Raw genomic sequence first — 15,820 nt, forward strand, 5'->3', positions numbered from 1 at the left:
CACTAACACAGAAACAGGTCATTATCTTATAAGTGTGGTGACAAAGTTGTCCCCAGGGCACTACAGCACTACAGGATTAAAAAAGGGGGGGGGGGGCGTGACGGGACACACACACACCTAACCCTGTCTAAGAGGGGGGGAAAAGAGAAGGGAGAAAAGAGGTGAGAAACATGACAAATAAAAGGTAAGGGGACAACCAAAGTAGAAGGTGTACTAATAAGAAAAAAGCAAGAGGAATATGGTGGGGAAAAGGAAGCGTGGTGTTCATGGACCCACAAACAGAACCTCCACTTGAAAACCATGGACGTGGCTGGTGGTGCAGGTCAGCAGCAGAGCGCAAGCTTCACTCATACAGCACAGGTCCCCACATTCCATCCCCAGCACCGCCTCCCACACACAGAGAAAAGAAAAAATGAAAAACAAAATATTATGGACACAGGCATATAAGGGCCTAAAATTCAAGTTGGCAAAAACGAATCCCCAAGTAGAGTCGTTCCTATACTCCCACAACAGTTAAGTTTTATCAGGAAGAATAATCTTAATCACTTGATCTCCCCCCACTTTGTTTTACAGCCTATTTAATAATAGATTGGGAAATTTTACTTTACCTTTTGTGTCCTATCCACACCTATAGCACTCCACAAATATAAAATTAGGCCCAATTTAGAAATTATGACCTATAAACCTGAACAGGTGAGTGATCATGCTAATAGTCAAAATTACAAATCAAAACCTCCCTTCTGTGGAACCTGCCTATCCACTCCCAAAACCATGGGTGGAAGCTGAGGCCTATGGCACTCCTGAATGTAGAGGAGAGGCCCAGAGACGAAATGCCTGAAATCAGAACCACACCACGTAACATCCTGCTTCCCGAAGGAGGCACAGCAGAGAGGTGTCAAGGTAGTGGTGTGAGCCCTAAGATACCTCAATATATCAACGTAGTTTAAGAACACAATTACCAATTAAGTGTTACTTGACCTAAACAATAGCATGTCTCCTATGGTTCTTCAGGCTCTTCTTATAGGAACAGGTATTCCTTACTTCATACACCACAGATCAAAATCCTGCCAACTCAATCTGATTTTACCATGATTAGATGGTATGCCTTAGTTCCAGGAAGAATGTTAGCTGTTCTAACCCTGTGTCCTGGTCCTCTGGAAAGGAGTTTACAATCAACAAACACTTTCTACAGACTTTATAAAGGCTTAAGCAAATGAACAAACTTTCACTTTGTACCCCCTGCAGTTATATGTCTTACCATAATTAATTATATAAGGTTTCTTACAGGTGTAGTCTGGGGACAAAGTGTTTCACAAGAACCCTTCTAAACAGTATTCAACCTATTAAAGACAGATGTCACTGTACAAAACTAATCCTAACAATCACTCCCATTTTTAAAAAAGTGCCATGTACTTTATGCACTGCTAATTTAATCTTTCCATTCTTACTAAGTGGTGGTTCACAACAGCTATAAGGGTCACACTCCTCAACCCCAGATGAGAAACAAGAACTCAGTGATTAAGAAGTGACTTACCCAAGAACAATGACACAATTGATTTGTGGCAAAGCTGGAACTACAGAGAAAGAGGAAGCGTGGGAAGGGGAGGAGCAGTTGATAGTGCTTAAGGAAACCACAGAAGGCTTTCTTTTCCAGTTCCCAGTTTCCACCCTCACAGTCCTTCCCTGACCCCATTCTCCTTTCTCACAATCCCAAATAACAAAAACCAAAAACTAAAGTAGGTCAAAACAAATGCTCCAAAGAAAGTTTTTAGTTTTTTTACTCCTTTCCCATATAAAATGAAGATAGGTAGTGGGAGGAATCTGAATTAAGAATGCTTCTAATCTGCTGAAGGAATCCCTGAGTTGAAACCATCTCACTATGCATTGCTCATGAAAGGATAATGTGGGGGCTGGGGCTGGGGCTCAGTGGCAGAGGGCTTGCCTAGCATGTGTGAGGCACTGGGTTCAATCCTTAGCACCACAAAAAATAAAATAAACAAATAAAATAAAGGATAATATGGCAGATTAAATGTATGTCTGAATGAGAGAAAAAGAGAGGTATAAAACTATCTCATGTGTGATAGGGAACATGAATATATTACTACAGTAATTTCATAAGGGGTTATGGGTGATTTATTTTTGAAAAGTATATACTGAACTGTATGAACAGAAAAAAAAAGAAAAAGAATCATCTTGGTAGATACGGAAAAAGCATTTAATAATGATTCATGTCTTTTAAAAAGAAGCAAACTATAAAAAAAAGGAGAAAATTCCTTTATCTGAAAAATATTTACAAAAAAATACAGCAATTACCATACTCATTGGTGAAATAAAGCAAATACTCCCAATCTCAAAAATAGGATGCCACTACTTCTTCTACTTGACACTGTACTGGTAATTCTAACCAGTCCAATAAAGCAAGAAAAAGAAACAAAACTCATGAAGTTGAGAAAGGGAGGGGAAAAAACTAACACGATTCACACGTAACATGACTGTGTACACAAAAAATTCCACTGGCTAGGATACAGAAGTCATGAAACATGTGATTCAGCTTTAAAAACTAGAAAAGTCATGATGAATTACAAAATCACATTTTTTACAGATGTTGGAGTGTTGTGGGAGAACTGAGGATTGGATAACCTGGAAGTCCAGAGAAAGGAGAGCCCTCCAAGGTGAGCTGATGATTCTCCTAAACCCTTCTCTGGGAGTATCTGCTAACTCAGTATGGATTAAAGGTCTTGTTTGGCCCAACCAGAACTCTACTAGGTGAAGGGACCTCATTAAGTCTTCAGTGGTAAAGTGATGTTGATGTGATAAAGTCACAAGAGGTCCCCAACTTCCAGCTAATTTTCCCCACAGGAGACTTTTTAAGATACCACTACGTATCTATCAGAATGGCTAAAATAAAAGATGGTAAATATCAAGTGTCAGAGAAGTTACAAGGCAACCCAAACTGTCATATACTGCCATAGGTATTCAAATTGATACAAACATTTTCAAAAACTAGCACTACATAATAAAGTTGACAATGTGGTATAAAAATCCTAATATTAGATATATATTCAAAATAAATGAATTTATATGTTCAGAGCAACACTATTCGTAATAGCCCAAACTAGACATGATCAAATGTCCATCAAGAGTGAAAAGATAAATTGCAGTGCAATCACAAAATGGAATAATACCCAGAAAGGAAAGTGAATAATTTAGAAAATAATATAGAACAAAATAATGATATGGATTAATCTCACTAATATAAGATTATCCTTCCAATTATATAAAGTACAAGAAGAACAAGTAATATGAAGCTATACCTTCATGTCAGGATGAACATGAGCCTTGGGGTGCTGATAACAAGATACTAGTGGCCCCTTAAAAGACATGGCTTTCTTCACTTGCCAGAGGCTCTCAATCCAGCCCCTGACCCACGGTAAGAGTGGGCTCTTTCTCCTACCCACATAGCACAAATGACCTTGCAGATTCACATTTACTAACTGATCAAACTTGAGCACAGTATTAAACCTCTCTAAGTCAGTGCCCTCATCTGTGGCACCAAGGAAGGGACTCTGTCCTGAATTGCCCAGGACTATGTACTTAATATTCAACAGTGCGTGGCACTTGGTAAGACACTCTATAGAGTAACTGCCTGCCTTGGTAACATGAAAATTACCTATCTGGGATGGGTATTATCTTCCCTGTTCAAAAGGAGACATAAGACCTAATTCTTCCTTTTTGTCCTTTTTTGTACAAGAGTTTGATTTTATTTTGAGACTGAAGGTAAAGGAACCATGTATAAGGTAACTGAAACGGTATTGCTGCAGTGGATGTCATTACTCTAAAGGTGGCAAGGTTTCATAAGACAAAGGAAGGTGTGCAAAAGCTTGTGTGTTATGTTCACTTAAGATCATGTGCACAGATTTATTTTTCCTATTTCTTTAAATAAAACATTTAATGTCAAAAAAAAAAAAAAGAGAGAGAGCCTAAGGAGGACTTCAAGGACATGTGCTCTCTTATACAGGTATATTCCATTGGTGAAAATGCATCAGACAGAATATTTACTGTATTTCAATAAAAAGTTCTTAAAGGCAGGAGGATCACAAGTTTGATGCCAGCCTCAGCCACTTAGTGAGGCCCTAAGTAACTTAGTGAGACCCTGTCTCAAAATAGAAAATAAAAAGGGCTGAAGATGTAGCTAAGGAGTAAAGCACCCCTGGTTCAATCTCCAGTACCCAAATAAATAAACAATCAAGAGGCTGACGTTGTAGCTCAGTGTAGAGCACTTGCCTAGCACAACTGAGGCACTGAATTGGATCCTCAGCACCACATAAAAATAAAAAAATAAAATAAAGGTGTTGTGTCCATCTGCTACTAAAAAATATTTATCAAGAGAGGCAAGCACTAAATTAATACAAATAAAAACAAAATGATTAACTTTTATTCTGTACAGAGAGATATATATCTCCACCTAAGGGCTTGCATCTATATGTACACTCTGGTTCTGACAGAAGACAATCTGTCTATCTTGTAAAATGCTGGTTCAGGAAACTTGACTTTTACTCTGCTTTATTATAATTCTTCAAGTCCACATTGAGTCACTGACCAATTTTAGCCTATGTTTATTAATTACACATTACAAATAACCTCTTTGCTCCCCAGATCCCGGATACTGTTGAACCTTTTTGGTCCTACTGAACATTTTGACCTCATCTAGTTTTGTCAATCAGGACTCAGCGTGAAATGTGGGCCCATTAAACTGACTTGGGCATCTTTCACAGAGTTTCTCCTGTAAAATATGTTTAAATAAACAGCATGATGCCTATTACATAGCAGGTATCCATGAATGGCAGCCTTATCATAATCTCATTATTATAGTTCTATGGAGGGTAAGATGCAAATAGACCACCTCAATAATCACCATGTTTTTACTAGCATTCTTAACACATACTCATGTAAATTCCAATTGTATATTGTCATCTCCAGAGGTCAAAAACATTCATTGGGCAGGTAAGTAATAGTATGGTGCCTTATATGACTATGAGGAAAACAGGTAAGTAATTATCCCTGCATAATTGCTATTGGTTAGCCAATGTTTACAGTCAGTAGTTCTCAATAGGTGACAATTTTGTACCCTCCCCCAGGGGACATTTGGCAATGTCTGGAGACATTTTTGACTATCACAAATGAAGAGTGCTACCAGTTTGTAGTAAGCAGGGCTAGGGATGATGCCTCTAAGCATCTTACAATGCACACGGCAGCCCCTTCAACAAGGATTCATCTGAGCCAAAATGTAAATAATGTTGGGGATGAAAGACCCTACTTTACAGATATGACTTTAAGATTCAAAAATAATAGATGAGAAATCACTACAACCAATTCTATTCATTTAAACTAAGCCCAGAAGATAGCCTCATCAAAATATGGGAAGCTATCTACATTATTCCTATGTATGTATATGTACACACATATCTAAATCTAAATCTAAACTATCTTCTATCTATCTAAATCTAAACCAGAATTGTTGATGGACCTATATTTTATTCATTAATTTATATGTGGTGCTGAGGATTGAACCCAGTGCCCCACACATGAAGAGAGGATGAAAACTAAAAATGAAGAAAAAAGAGAAGAGGTTTGCAGGAACTGTTCTTGAGTAAGTAATGGAGTAAATACATTAGTCAGCCTTAGAAAGAAGCACTGCAGTGCACTGGACAAACCCTTACTGACTGCTCAGTATCTTGCACTGCACATATACTTTTTAAGGGATTATACCTTCAAGGAACCCATGAGATTGGCCTTAATAGTCCCATTTTTTCCTGTATGGAGAAATTACACCTCTAAAAAGTTATTTGGTTAGAGATCCACAGGCATTAAACAGAAGTTAAGATACAAATCCACATCTTTACACAGCAAAGCACCAACTTCATAATTACTTCATTAAAAGTTTATTTTATGTTCAGAGACTATATATTTCTGGAACAATATTCACAGAAATGTTGAGGATGGTTACCTATGGTAGGAGACTACCAGGTGATCTTTATTCTTTGTACTTCTCTATATGGCACAGAATTTACTGGACTCTAACGCATTAGGCTCTGTTTACTAAATTTATAAGCCCAAATGGAATTTGTGTTAACTTGAATTGTCCAGATCACAATATCACAGGGCTAATTAACAGAGAAAAAAATCTGGATTCCGTTTCTATTCATTATTGTTGCTGACAACTTCATTACCTTAAGAAACTTTTGTTGGCCAAAAACTGGGGCAACTTCCAAGTTTTTTAAATGGTTTGTGATGTGGGGTGAAAGCTTTAAGCAGACAATAGAACAGAACCCACATAATTCCAGAATCTGCTTCCTCACTCAGTTGCTGATCTAATGTGGTTTGGCCCAATGCTGTCAAGTTTAGGCTCTGTTTTGTTTCTTTCTATACATATGATAACCTCTGGTAGTTTAGAAAGTAAGAGCCTAACTTCTGCGGGGGGGGGGGGGGGGGGGGACAAATGCTAATATTTCTTTTTCCTTTCCAAGTCCCCCCAAGTGTTCAAACACAAATGCTAATGTTTCTTTTTTCTTTCCTTCCCCCACACCCCCACACCCCGATCCTGGTGCAGAAGGTGGAATACAGGTAGGGCCTCACACAAGCTACAAAGGCATTACTGAAAGGAAAAGTGACACACACAAACAGAAATCAGGCGAGGAGATCCACACGTAGTTTTATTTGTCAGTCAGAGTCTGACAAAGGCCATCACTCAGAGAAAAGCGAGAGGCAGGCAGGGCTTAACTTCAGGGTATTTTATAGGGCAGTTTTGGATTGCTTGTGTAAAGTCGTATGAGTTGCCTGCATAGAAGCTTGTGGTAGGGCACTGGGAGGATTGTGGTGGGCCGGTGGGACATATAAGGAGGTATTTCAGTTGGTTGGTTAACAGATGGTAAGAGGGGAAGTTATATTTTAATTTTTTGTTTTCTCTGTAAGTGCCCCTCTAGGGTGGGAAAGGGAAACTTATTCTAAAAGATGGCTGTAAGGATTGAAAATGGCTGCACCTAATAATTATAAATTGGACCTAATAATTATAAATTTAGCATTTTCACACTTGCTAGGCAAGCACTCCGCTACTGAGCTATATCCTTGGTCTATTGTTTTATTTAGATATAAACTTTGATTTTATAAGTCACCTTTTCATCCCCCATCTCATTAGCTCCTACAACTTTGAAATTACACTTACTATTCCACCCAGAAAACTAATAAATACATAACTTTCTTCTTCTCTCCATAGTAATGGTGGCATTGTTATCAGACCACATTTATTGAACATTTACAATGTGATAGAGACATATCCATTACATACCTCTCCTCAATGAATTCTTACCACACACCTGTGATAGACATAGTATTGTCCCCATTTTGCTGATGAGGAAAAAGAAGCTCAAAAAGGGAAGTAAGGGGTACTAGGTCACATGCAGGCAGATGGTAGAGCCAGGATTCAAGTCCAGGCACTGTGGCTCCGATAGCACTGCAAGTTGAAGAACAATCACATTCTTATCAAGCCCCCAAAGGATCTGAAATAAGACAGACTCTTCCATAATACCATGACCAATTTATAAAAGCAATGTTCAAATATTCAAGACCATTGGGCAAAAAACAGAACCTACTTTATGTTGCTACAGCAGGCAAAACAAGGCTCAATAATAGAAGGTAATAAGGAGGGCAACTGATGCTTATATAACAAATCTAACAGAATATTTTAGTTGACTAGGTTGGATCAGAGCACCATGCCACTGGGAATTCAAGTAGAGGTTACTTTATGATGTGATTTTCAAATTTTTTAATTTTTTTGTAGCAAGAATCGAACCTAGGGGTACTCAACCACTGAGCCACATCCCCAGCCCTTTATATTTTTTATTTTGAGACAGGGTCTCACTAAGTTGCTTAGGGCCTCACTAAATTGCTGAGGCTGGCTTTGAACTCAAGATCCTCCTGCCTCAGCCTCTGGGGTCGCTAGGATTACAGGTATGCATCCATTGTGCCCGGCTCAAACTTTAAAAAGAAATATGTTTTCTTCAACTGAACTCTTATAGAAGTCTTATTCATAACACCGGTTCCAGAAAAGTAATACAAGTCAGAGACTCCCTATCAGCTCAGTAATGGCAACACTACTGACAATAATTTCCAAGATTCTGTTAAGTGTAGTTTAAAAAGTAATATAGAGACAGGCCAATGTGCACACCTATAATCCCAGTGACAGGGGAGGCTGAGACAGGAGGATCATCAAGTTCAAGGCCAGCCTCAGCAACTTAGACCCTCAGCAACTTAGTGAGACTGTCTTCAACAACAACAACAAGATCAAAGACCTAAACAGGAGCCAAAACTAAGCTGGTGGTGCATACCGATAATCCCAGCAACTAGGGAGGCTGAGGCTGGAGGACTTCCAAATTCGAGAACAGCCTCGGTAACTTGGTAAGTGTCACGAGCACGTCGCAACACTTGCGGCCTATGCTGGATCGGGAACCGGGTAGGAAATAAGGTAACACTCACGTAGCCGGTTGTTGGTCCTCAGATGAGGTTTTATTGATGCTCGGTTCACAGCAAATAGCAATCAGTCATCGGAGTAACAGCATGCAGAGACCAGGGGCCTCGAGCTGGGGAGCACTATCTTGTCACTTGTCAGCGGGACATAGTGACGGACTCTGTCGGTGGAGTAGTGCCCGCTCGCTCCTGATCAGTCTGCAGTTTATATAGTCACATCAAAACAAGTTCACACATTACCTAATTTGTTTTTCAAGTCCTGGATTCTGCAAATTCATCTAGTAAATATTTTTACCAGTTTTACCATTAAAACTAATGTAAATTTGGTGTAAACAAACTGCCAAATGTTTTTCCTCAGCGGCTGCATAGTCACTATGTGCGTCACCGCTCGTCACTTTACTTATCTTAACACTACACACACATTTTGTTTTGATCTATCACAGCAAGCAACATGTTTCTTATAAGTTTGACAAAATGGGGTCAGAAAGCAAAATGGAAGTTGTTTGGTTCACTTCAGCAATGTTCCATACAGTAAGACTCTGCCTCAAAATAAAAAATAAAAAGGGCTGGGGATGTGGCTCAGTGGTAGAGTGCCCCTATATTCAATCCCCAGTACTTTGGGGGTGGGGGGGAGGCAACAAAAACAAACAAACAAAAAAACCCCAACCCCCAAAACTAAAACCATAAAACTCTTAGAATAAAACACAGGGAAAACTTCATGACACTGAACTTGGCAATGACTTCTTGAATATGACACCAAAAGCACTGGCAAAAAACAAAAAATAAATTGGACTACATCAAAATTAAAAATTTCTATGCATCAAGCAACAAAATCGACAGTGAAAAGGCAATCTGTGGCAGGGGAGAAAATATTTATTAATCTGATATGGGGTAAATATTCAGGAATATATAAATAACTCCTATAATATAACAATAAAAAATTTAATTATGCTGATCAAAGGTTTTTCCAAAAATAAGGACTCATACTATTTTTGTATTCTCACCCCTTCCCAGGACCACCAAGCAAGAGTTCACCTTGGGTGTTGAAATTTGGTTTTATTTTTAATTTCCTTTATTTTATAATTCTATATAATAAAGAAACAAAGTTATCTATTCCAGTTACAGATAGTTAAAAAAACAAAAAAGTATAAGAAAGGAAATACAAATTGCTTAGATATCAACACCCTGAGATAAATGTTTGCAGTGTATCTCTTTCTAGAAAATATATTTATACATTAACACTTTTCTTAAATAAATGGTTACAAATATAAGTCCAATGACCTCTCTGTACTTAAGTTCCCATTCATCACAGCACCTATTTTATAGCCACCAATCAGCATACCTTGAAGAAAAAGGCAAGATACTAATTTTTTTTAGTACAAGGCTATTCATCCTTTTTCTCCATCACTCTGTTCCCTGAATTCTGGAGACAACATATAAAGCTAGGCCTTGTGCTCAACTCTATAAAGGGTATTTAAAAACACAGGATACAAGATTTGAAATATCTGCCTTTCTTAGTAAAATGAGGAGAGTGTTCCCCCTGGTGGCCCAACATAGTAGTTAAAACCTGAGTAGAAAAAGGTATACTTCCATATGGATTTGCAAGACAACAGTGCCAAATCAAAGCTCAAACAGAATCAATCAATAGGGTCATCACTCATGAGGTAGCCTGACATGAAGTGACAAGGCACGAAGAGCAACTTCAAAAGCAAGAGGATGGGGGCTGGGGAGATAGCTCAGTTGGTAGAGTGCTTGCCTTGCAAGCACAAGGCCCTGGGTTCGATCCCCAGCACCCAAAAAAAAAAAGAGAAAAAAAAAAAAAAAAAAAAAAAAAAAAGCAAGAGGATGACAGCAGTGATGAGATACTGGTCACGTTTGCCGGGTTGGGAGGGGTATTAAACAAGTGTTATGTAGTAAGGATAATAAGAACCTGGGTCCTCAGAGTTAAATATATGGAAAGGGTACAAGCTAAAATAAACCATCAAGTTTTAGTTTGGAAACTGTGAACTTATGGTTTTCAATATACATAAGCAGATACAGAAATAAATATAAACATGTATACATGAATAAATATACACAGACACATATATTCATACACACATAAACCCCCCCACACACACAATACTTATTTTTTTGCATACATTTATTTCCTAGCTCTGCCAACTGTCTACTAAGAGCATCTGGGCACCCGAATCTTCCCTTCTTCCCTAAACAGCAATGAGTACACCTAGCACCCACAACTTGGTTTCTAAATTTTATTCTCTAATAAAAGTAACCTTGGCTTTTTGGAGAAATGGTTGATTCCAGCACTAGAGCAGGGAAAGTAAAAGATGAATCTAGAACATTTGTTGAGTCAAAAAATAAGAAAGTGGGTTGGGGTTGTGGTTCCATGGTAGAGCGCTTGCCTAGCATGTGTGAGCACTGGGTTTGAGTCTCAGCCCACATAAATAAAGAAAATAAAGGTCCATCAACAACTAAAAAAATAAAAAATAAAAAAGTGCTAAAAGAATGACAGATGTCAAATGGATAGCAGCCACTATTAAGAGGCCCCTATGTCTATATTTGGGATAATTCTAGCATTAGACTAAACAATGACAATGAATTTTTAATTAAAACTCTAAGTTAAATAGGACATCATAAATCCATGATATAGATGAATAAGATGAACAAGTTAATAGTTTGATGAAGAACATTACATTTCAATTGTTTTAAAGTACCTCCCCAGAAGATACTTATAACAAAGGGGAAATGTTTAACTTTAGAGTAGAAAAGACTTGGGTGAACTACCTTAAATTGATCAAAGTAAGTATTGCCAGGAAAGAGACATATCAAAATTGCCACCTGAAAGGATGCATTGAGAACATAGATAGCATCACTTCTGTGATAGTCATGTCCAAAATAAGCAACCTATAATTGATCATGAGGAATAATCAATCAGACAAGCCCACAGTAGGGATATTCTACAAGTAACCAGTCTAAATTCCAAGACATAATTGTTAAAAATAACAATTATATTTTGTGGTGAGAACATCTAAATTTTACTTTCTTAGCAATTTGAAAACATACATATACTAACTATAGTCACCCCGCTAATCAATAGATCTCAAAAACTTATTTCTCAGTTGGGGATATAACTCAGTGTAGAGTGCTTGCCTAGCATGTACAAGGCTCCCCAGCACCACGCCAGAGGGAGAGAGAGAGAGAGGAGGGATGTATATATATATATACACACACTCGCATATATACATATGTATGTATATATGTATAAAATATACATAATATATACATCATAATATATACATCATTTATTTTATATATAGCTATGAATATCACAGATAAAGAGAGAGAGGTATATTTTGGAAGTGATAAGTATAAAATATATATTGAGCCAGTAGCTTGGTAGACTGAGGCAGGAAGATCACAGGTTCAAAGTCAGCCTCAGCAACTTAGTGAGACTATCTCTAAAACCCCCAAAAAACAAAAACCCAAAAAATAAAACATATATTGAACGTCCAAGGGGAAAGGTTGGATAGGAAATATATTACTTAAGGAGAGGCTCAAGACATATGTGGGAACTGTCAACATCAATCAGATCTATCTCAAAAGGATTTTTGTGATAATATGTTCAGCACCTGCACTACTTCATATGGTAGTCTCTTAGTCATATGAGTCTTGAAATGTGGCTAGGGTGACTGAGAAATTGAATTAATTTAAATAGATACATGTGGGTATTAGCTACATATTGCATAAAACATACACAGAATGTAAAGCAATATAATTGAATGAGAACACTAAATGAATGCATGCTGGTGCAGGTAGAGTAGACACCTAAAGCCTGGGTACTGGGGCAGGTCAATAACATGGATTGTGACAGAAAATAAAATACCCAAGTTTCCATCAACAACAGAGGAGAAAAATAATTAGTGGTACATTCAAATATAACTTCCATTCAGTAATGAACATAAATCTACATGAATAGATCTCAAAAACAGTTATCTCATTTAAAAAAGTAATTCAGAAGAAAAATTTCCATATAAAGGTCAAAAGTAAGTTAAACAAAACAAAAAAGGTAATTAGGTGTAGAAAAGGGAAATATCTGAGGGACCTGTATAAGGTCTATAAAGAAGGAAGAACTGAGTCTTGAAAAGAGGGAAAGGCATTCCAGAATTGGGAATGAATGGGTAAACAGGAAAGAGCAAACTGGCAAGTCTGATGAGAGAAGAGGGAAAATCAGTTTGAAAAGTTAGGCTAGGACCAGCCAATAGAAAGGATGCTTACATGCTGGGTCAATAAGTCTGGATTCTAGGCTGGATGCAGAGGGGCAGGTCTGTAAACCTGAGGCAAGAGGATAGAAGGTTTGAGGTCAGCCTGGATAACTTAAGGAGACCCTGTCTCAAAAAAAAAAGCTGGGGATACTGCTCAATGATTCAGTGCAGGAAAGCCCTGGGTTTAAACCTCAGTACTGCGAGAAAAAGAAAAAAGAAAAAAAAAATTTTGTACTTGATCTTAAAGTAGAGAAGAACCATTGGTGGTGTCTAGGCAAGATAATGGCATGGGGAAAGTGGTATATTAGTAGAATTAATCTGACAATGATGATAAGGATTTGAATTACGCGGAGACAGAAGACTGATGTCCAGGAATCTCAAGTGGTTGCCAGGGAATGGGTTATTACCTTCATGTTTCCTTAACAGTGCAAATAATTCCATTCAGTCCCAATTTACCTAATGTGACTGAACAGATGAAGATTTTTAAAATCAATTAATCTTATGTATTTCTTTCTCAAGATATTAGACCAGGACATAAATGCTCCAACACTGGCAAAAGACGTATAAGTCTCTCATGCCAAACAGACATTGGTTAAATCCCTGCTCTTCCCAATAGCTTTGTGGTCATCTCCATTAACATATTCTTCCTACTATGTACAGGACTAAGTTCCTAAAGATTTAACCATGCCGTAACTGCAGGTATGCAACTATGTCCTGATCTCTTTGATTGAAACTGTATTTTCCTTAATAGCCTCACTCATTTTTAGGATAGAGCTTTCTAGATGGTTGATCTCATTCATTGTGCTTTGAATCTTCTGAATTTCCCTCTCTGAGAACCCTATCTTGAAGCTATGATTGGTCAACCTATGTCTGGAACTTCATGAATGAAAATGAAGAGCAGAGGAAGAAAGACATAGACAAAATCTAATTATAACTAGAACATACAAATCACTTAATAGTATAAAACCATTAAAATAGATATTTCTTTCAAACTATAAATTCTGAATGCCGGAGGCAATAAGGAACAAAGCCTAGCCTATCAGTAATGAATTTAGAAGGAAAGAAAGTTTTATGATCTAGAAGAGGACAGAAGGAGGCACCCTGCCCAGGCTGACTGCCTGTCCCCTGCCCCCAACTTCTCTATATCCAGGGATCTTTTCAAACATAATAGTGGATTCTGTGGCACAGCGGGGAACAGAGGAGGGAAACCATTCATTTGCATTAGTCCATTAGCATCATTGCTACTCCCATCACAGCCCAAGCAAGTAAAATCCAAGACCCAATAGGCAGGTTTTTCTGCCCAGGTCTTCTCTTTTACTCCCTTATATCCTGCACATAGCCACCAAAGTTCCTAAGCTACCAGTTTCTTTAGATACCCCAGTTCAAAATTAGGTAACTCCTTACCTAATATTCATTATTTCTTAACTGTTTAATTGGGGGAAAAATAATTCCAACTAAAACTTAAGGCCCAGACTAGCACTGTCCTACTCTTATGATACAAAACTTGTGTCCCCAGGGAAATTCTCTAAAGGTTCAACTAAATTAATCTCTTCACTCTCCTCCCAACACAAACTGTCTGCACAACCAGGCTGGACTACACAGGCACCTGCCCACACTCCACCACCTGTGCCATTCCTTCAAAGGACAGTTTAGACACCTAATCTACCTCTGCCCCTCACCGTGCTCCTAAAGTACACACTGCCCATCCTGCCCATTTTCTGACCCTTGTCAAACTCATTCTTTTTTTTTTTTTTTTTTTTGCTGGCTATACTTTCATGGCCTATGAAGCCACTTCGACCAAGCCAGACCACATACTTACACAGTCTATCACGGTGCCCTGCACTTAGTAGGTCCTAAATATTACCGATTAACGCCAGGAGGGCGAGCTTATCTACCTCTATTCAGAGTAAGGGGTATTTACCGTTCGCTACGAGACTGAAAATTTGCAGTGTATACAGAGCGGGCAGAAGTGAAGGGAGCACGCCACCGGACGGCCAAAACCCCGCGTCCTAATCCTGGTTTTACCACAATCTCTGCAATCGTGGGGATATCACAGAACCTCCCTAGGCCTCGGTAGTTTCAGGTGTAAAACAACACAGCTGTTGCGGAGGATCACAAGGTATCTTTCGGTTCCCAAATTTCCCTGGACAGGAAACTCAACACCGCTTCCTCACTACCGCGAAGGGAGGCAAACTTCCACAGTTCCCTGCGCGGGCATTCTCCCAGTCCTGGACACCGTCCGCGCAGGAAAAAGCTGAGAGCACGGTGAGCATCGGTCTCCCGGGACTCACCGCATTCCTTCACCTCAGGGCAAAGGAGTCCGCCTCAGGTTGCCGGCCCGTGACTGCAGACTGCCCGATAGTGGCGCGGCTCCCGAGAGCGGGCCCGGGGCACTCGGTTCGACCCCGCGCCCCCTGCACTTGTGGCACACGTCCCGTGTCCCCGGGTTACTGTCCCCGTCCGCCCTCACCCGCCCGAGAGACGCCCTCCACGCCCGGCCAGGGCCCTCGCTCCCTCCTGGCAAGCCGCCCTTCCGGGCCCTCGGGCGGCCTCAGCGCGGCCGTCCGCGCCCCAGGCCGGCGGGACCCGCAGCGTGAGGGGCGGCGGCGGCGGCTTTAAGTGCTGAATCACCACTTTGCAACCCGAGCGCCAAACCACCGTGACCCGAGAGCCGCAAGGGCCCGAGCGCTCAGTCCACTTACCCACAGAGACGCTCCGGAGGCGGCAGACGGGAGCCGAGGACTAAGCGGAAGGTGCTGGGCAACGCGGGGTGCAGCAGCCACGTTAGCCGGTACCGCATACCCCGGCGCAGCCGCTGGGATCACAGCGAACGCTTCCTTCTTGCGCTGATTGCCGGCCCTGCGTACTGCGCATGCTCAGTCCTCCGCGCTGCGCCACCTCCCGGGAGCGGCCTAGGGCTTCCACTCCGGGTTTTACCTGGAGCCGGCCAGAGACGGGATTGCGGGAACAACCTCAGCCGTAGCCTGAACTGGTGGGCAGGTGGGACAGGACTCTGGAGGGTGGAGGGTCCC

At 40.0% G+C, this 15,820-nt stretch overlaps 1 protein-coding gene across 2 annotated transcripts in view; it reads right to left on the reverse strand.

The window, feature by feature from the left end:
• Nucleotides 1-15,660, reverse strand: part of Ide (insulin degrading enzyme) — an 87,539-nt gene extending 71,879 nt beyond the window's left edge. For both annotated transcript variants that reach the window (XM_047552751.1, XM_047552750.1), the window contains exon 1: nt 15,491-15,660. In XM_047552751.1, the coding sequence (XP_047408707.1) occupies nt 15,491-15,588 (98 nt within the window). In that variant the 5' untranslated portion in view covers nt 15,589-15,660. The remainder of the gene's footprint in view (nt 1-15,490) is intronic.
• Between the last annotated feature and the right edge of the window lie 160 nt (nt 15,661-15,820).

The sequence above is a fragment of the Sciurus carolinensis genome, chromosome 5 (assembly GCF_902686445.1).
Source record: "Sciurus carolinensis chromosome 5, mSciCar1.2, whole genome shotgun sequence".
Classification (NCBI taxonomy): Eukaryota; Metazoa; Chordata; class Mammalia; order Rodentia; family Sciuridae; genus Sciurus; species Sciurus carolinensis.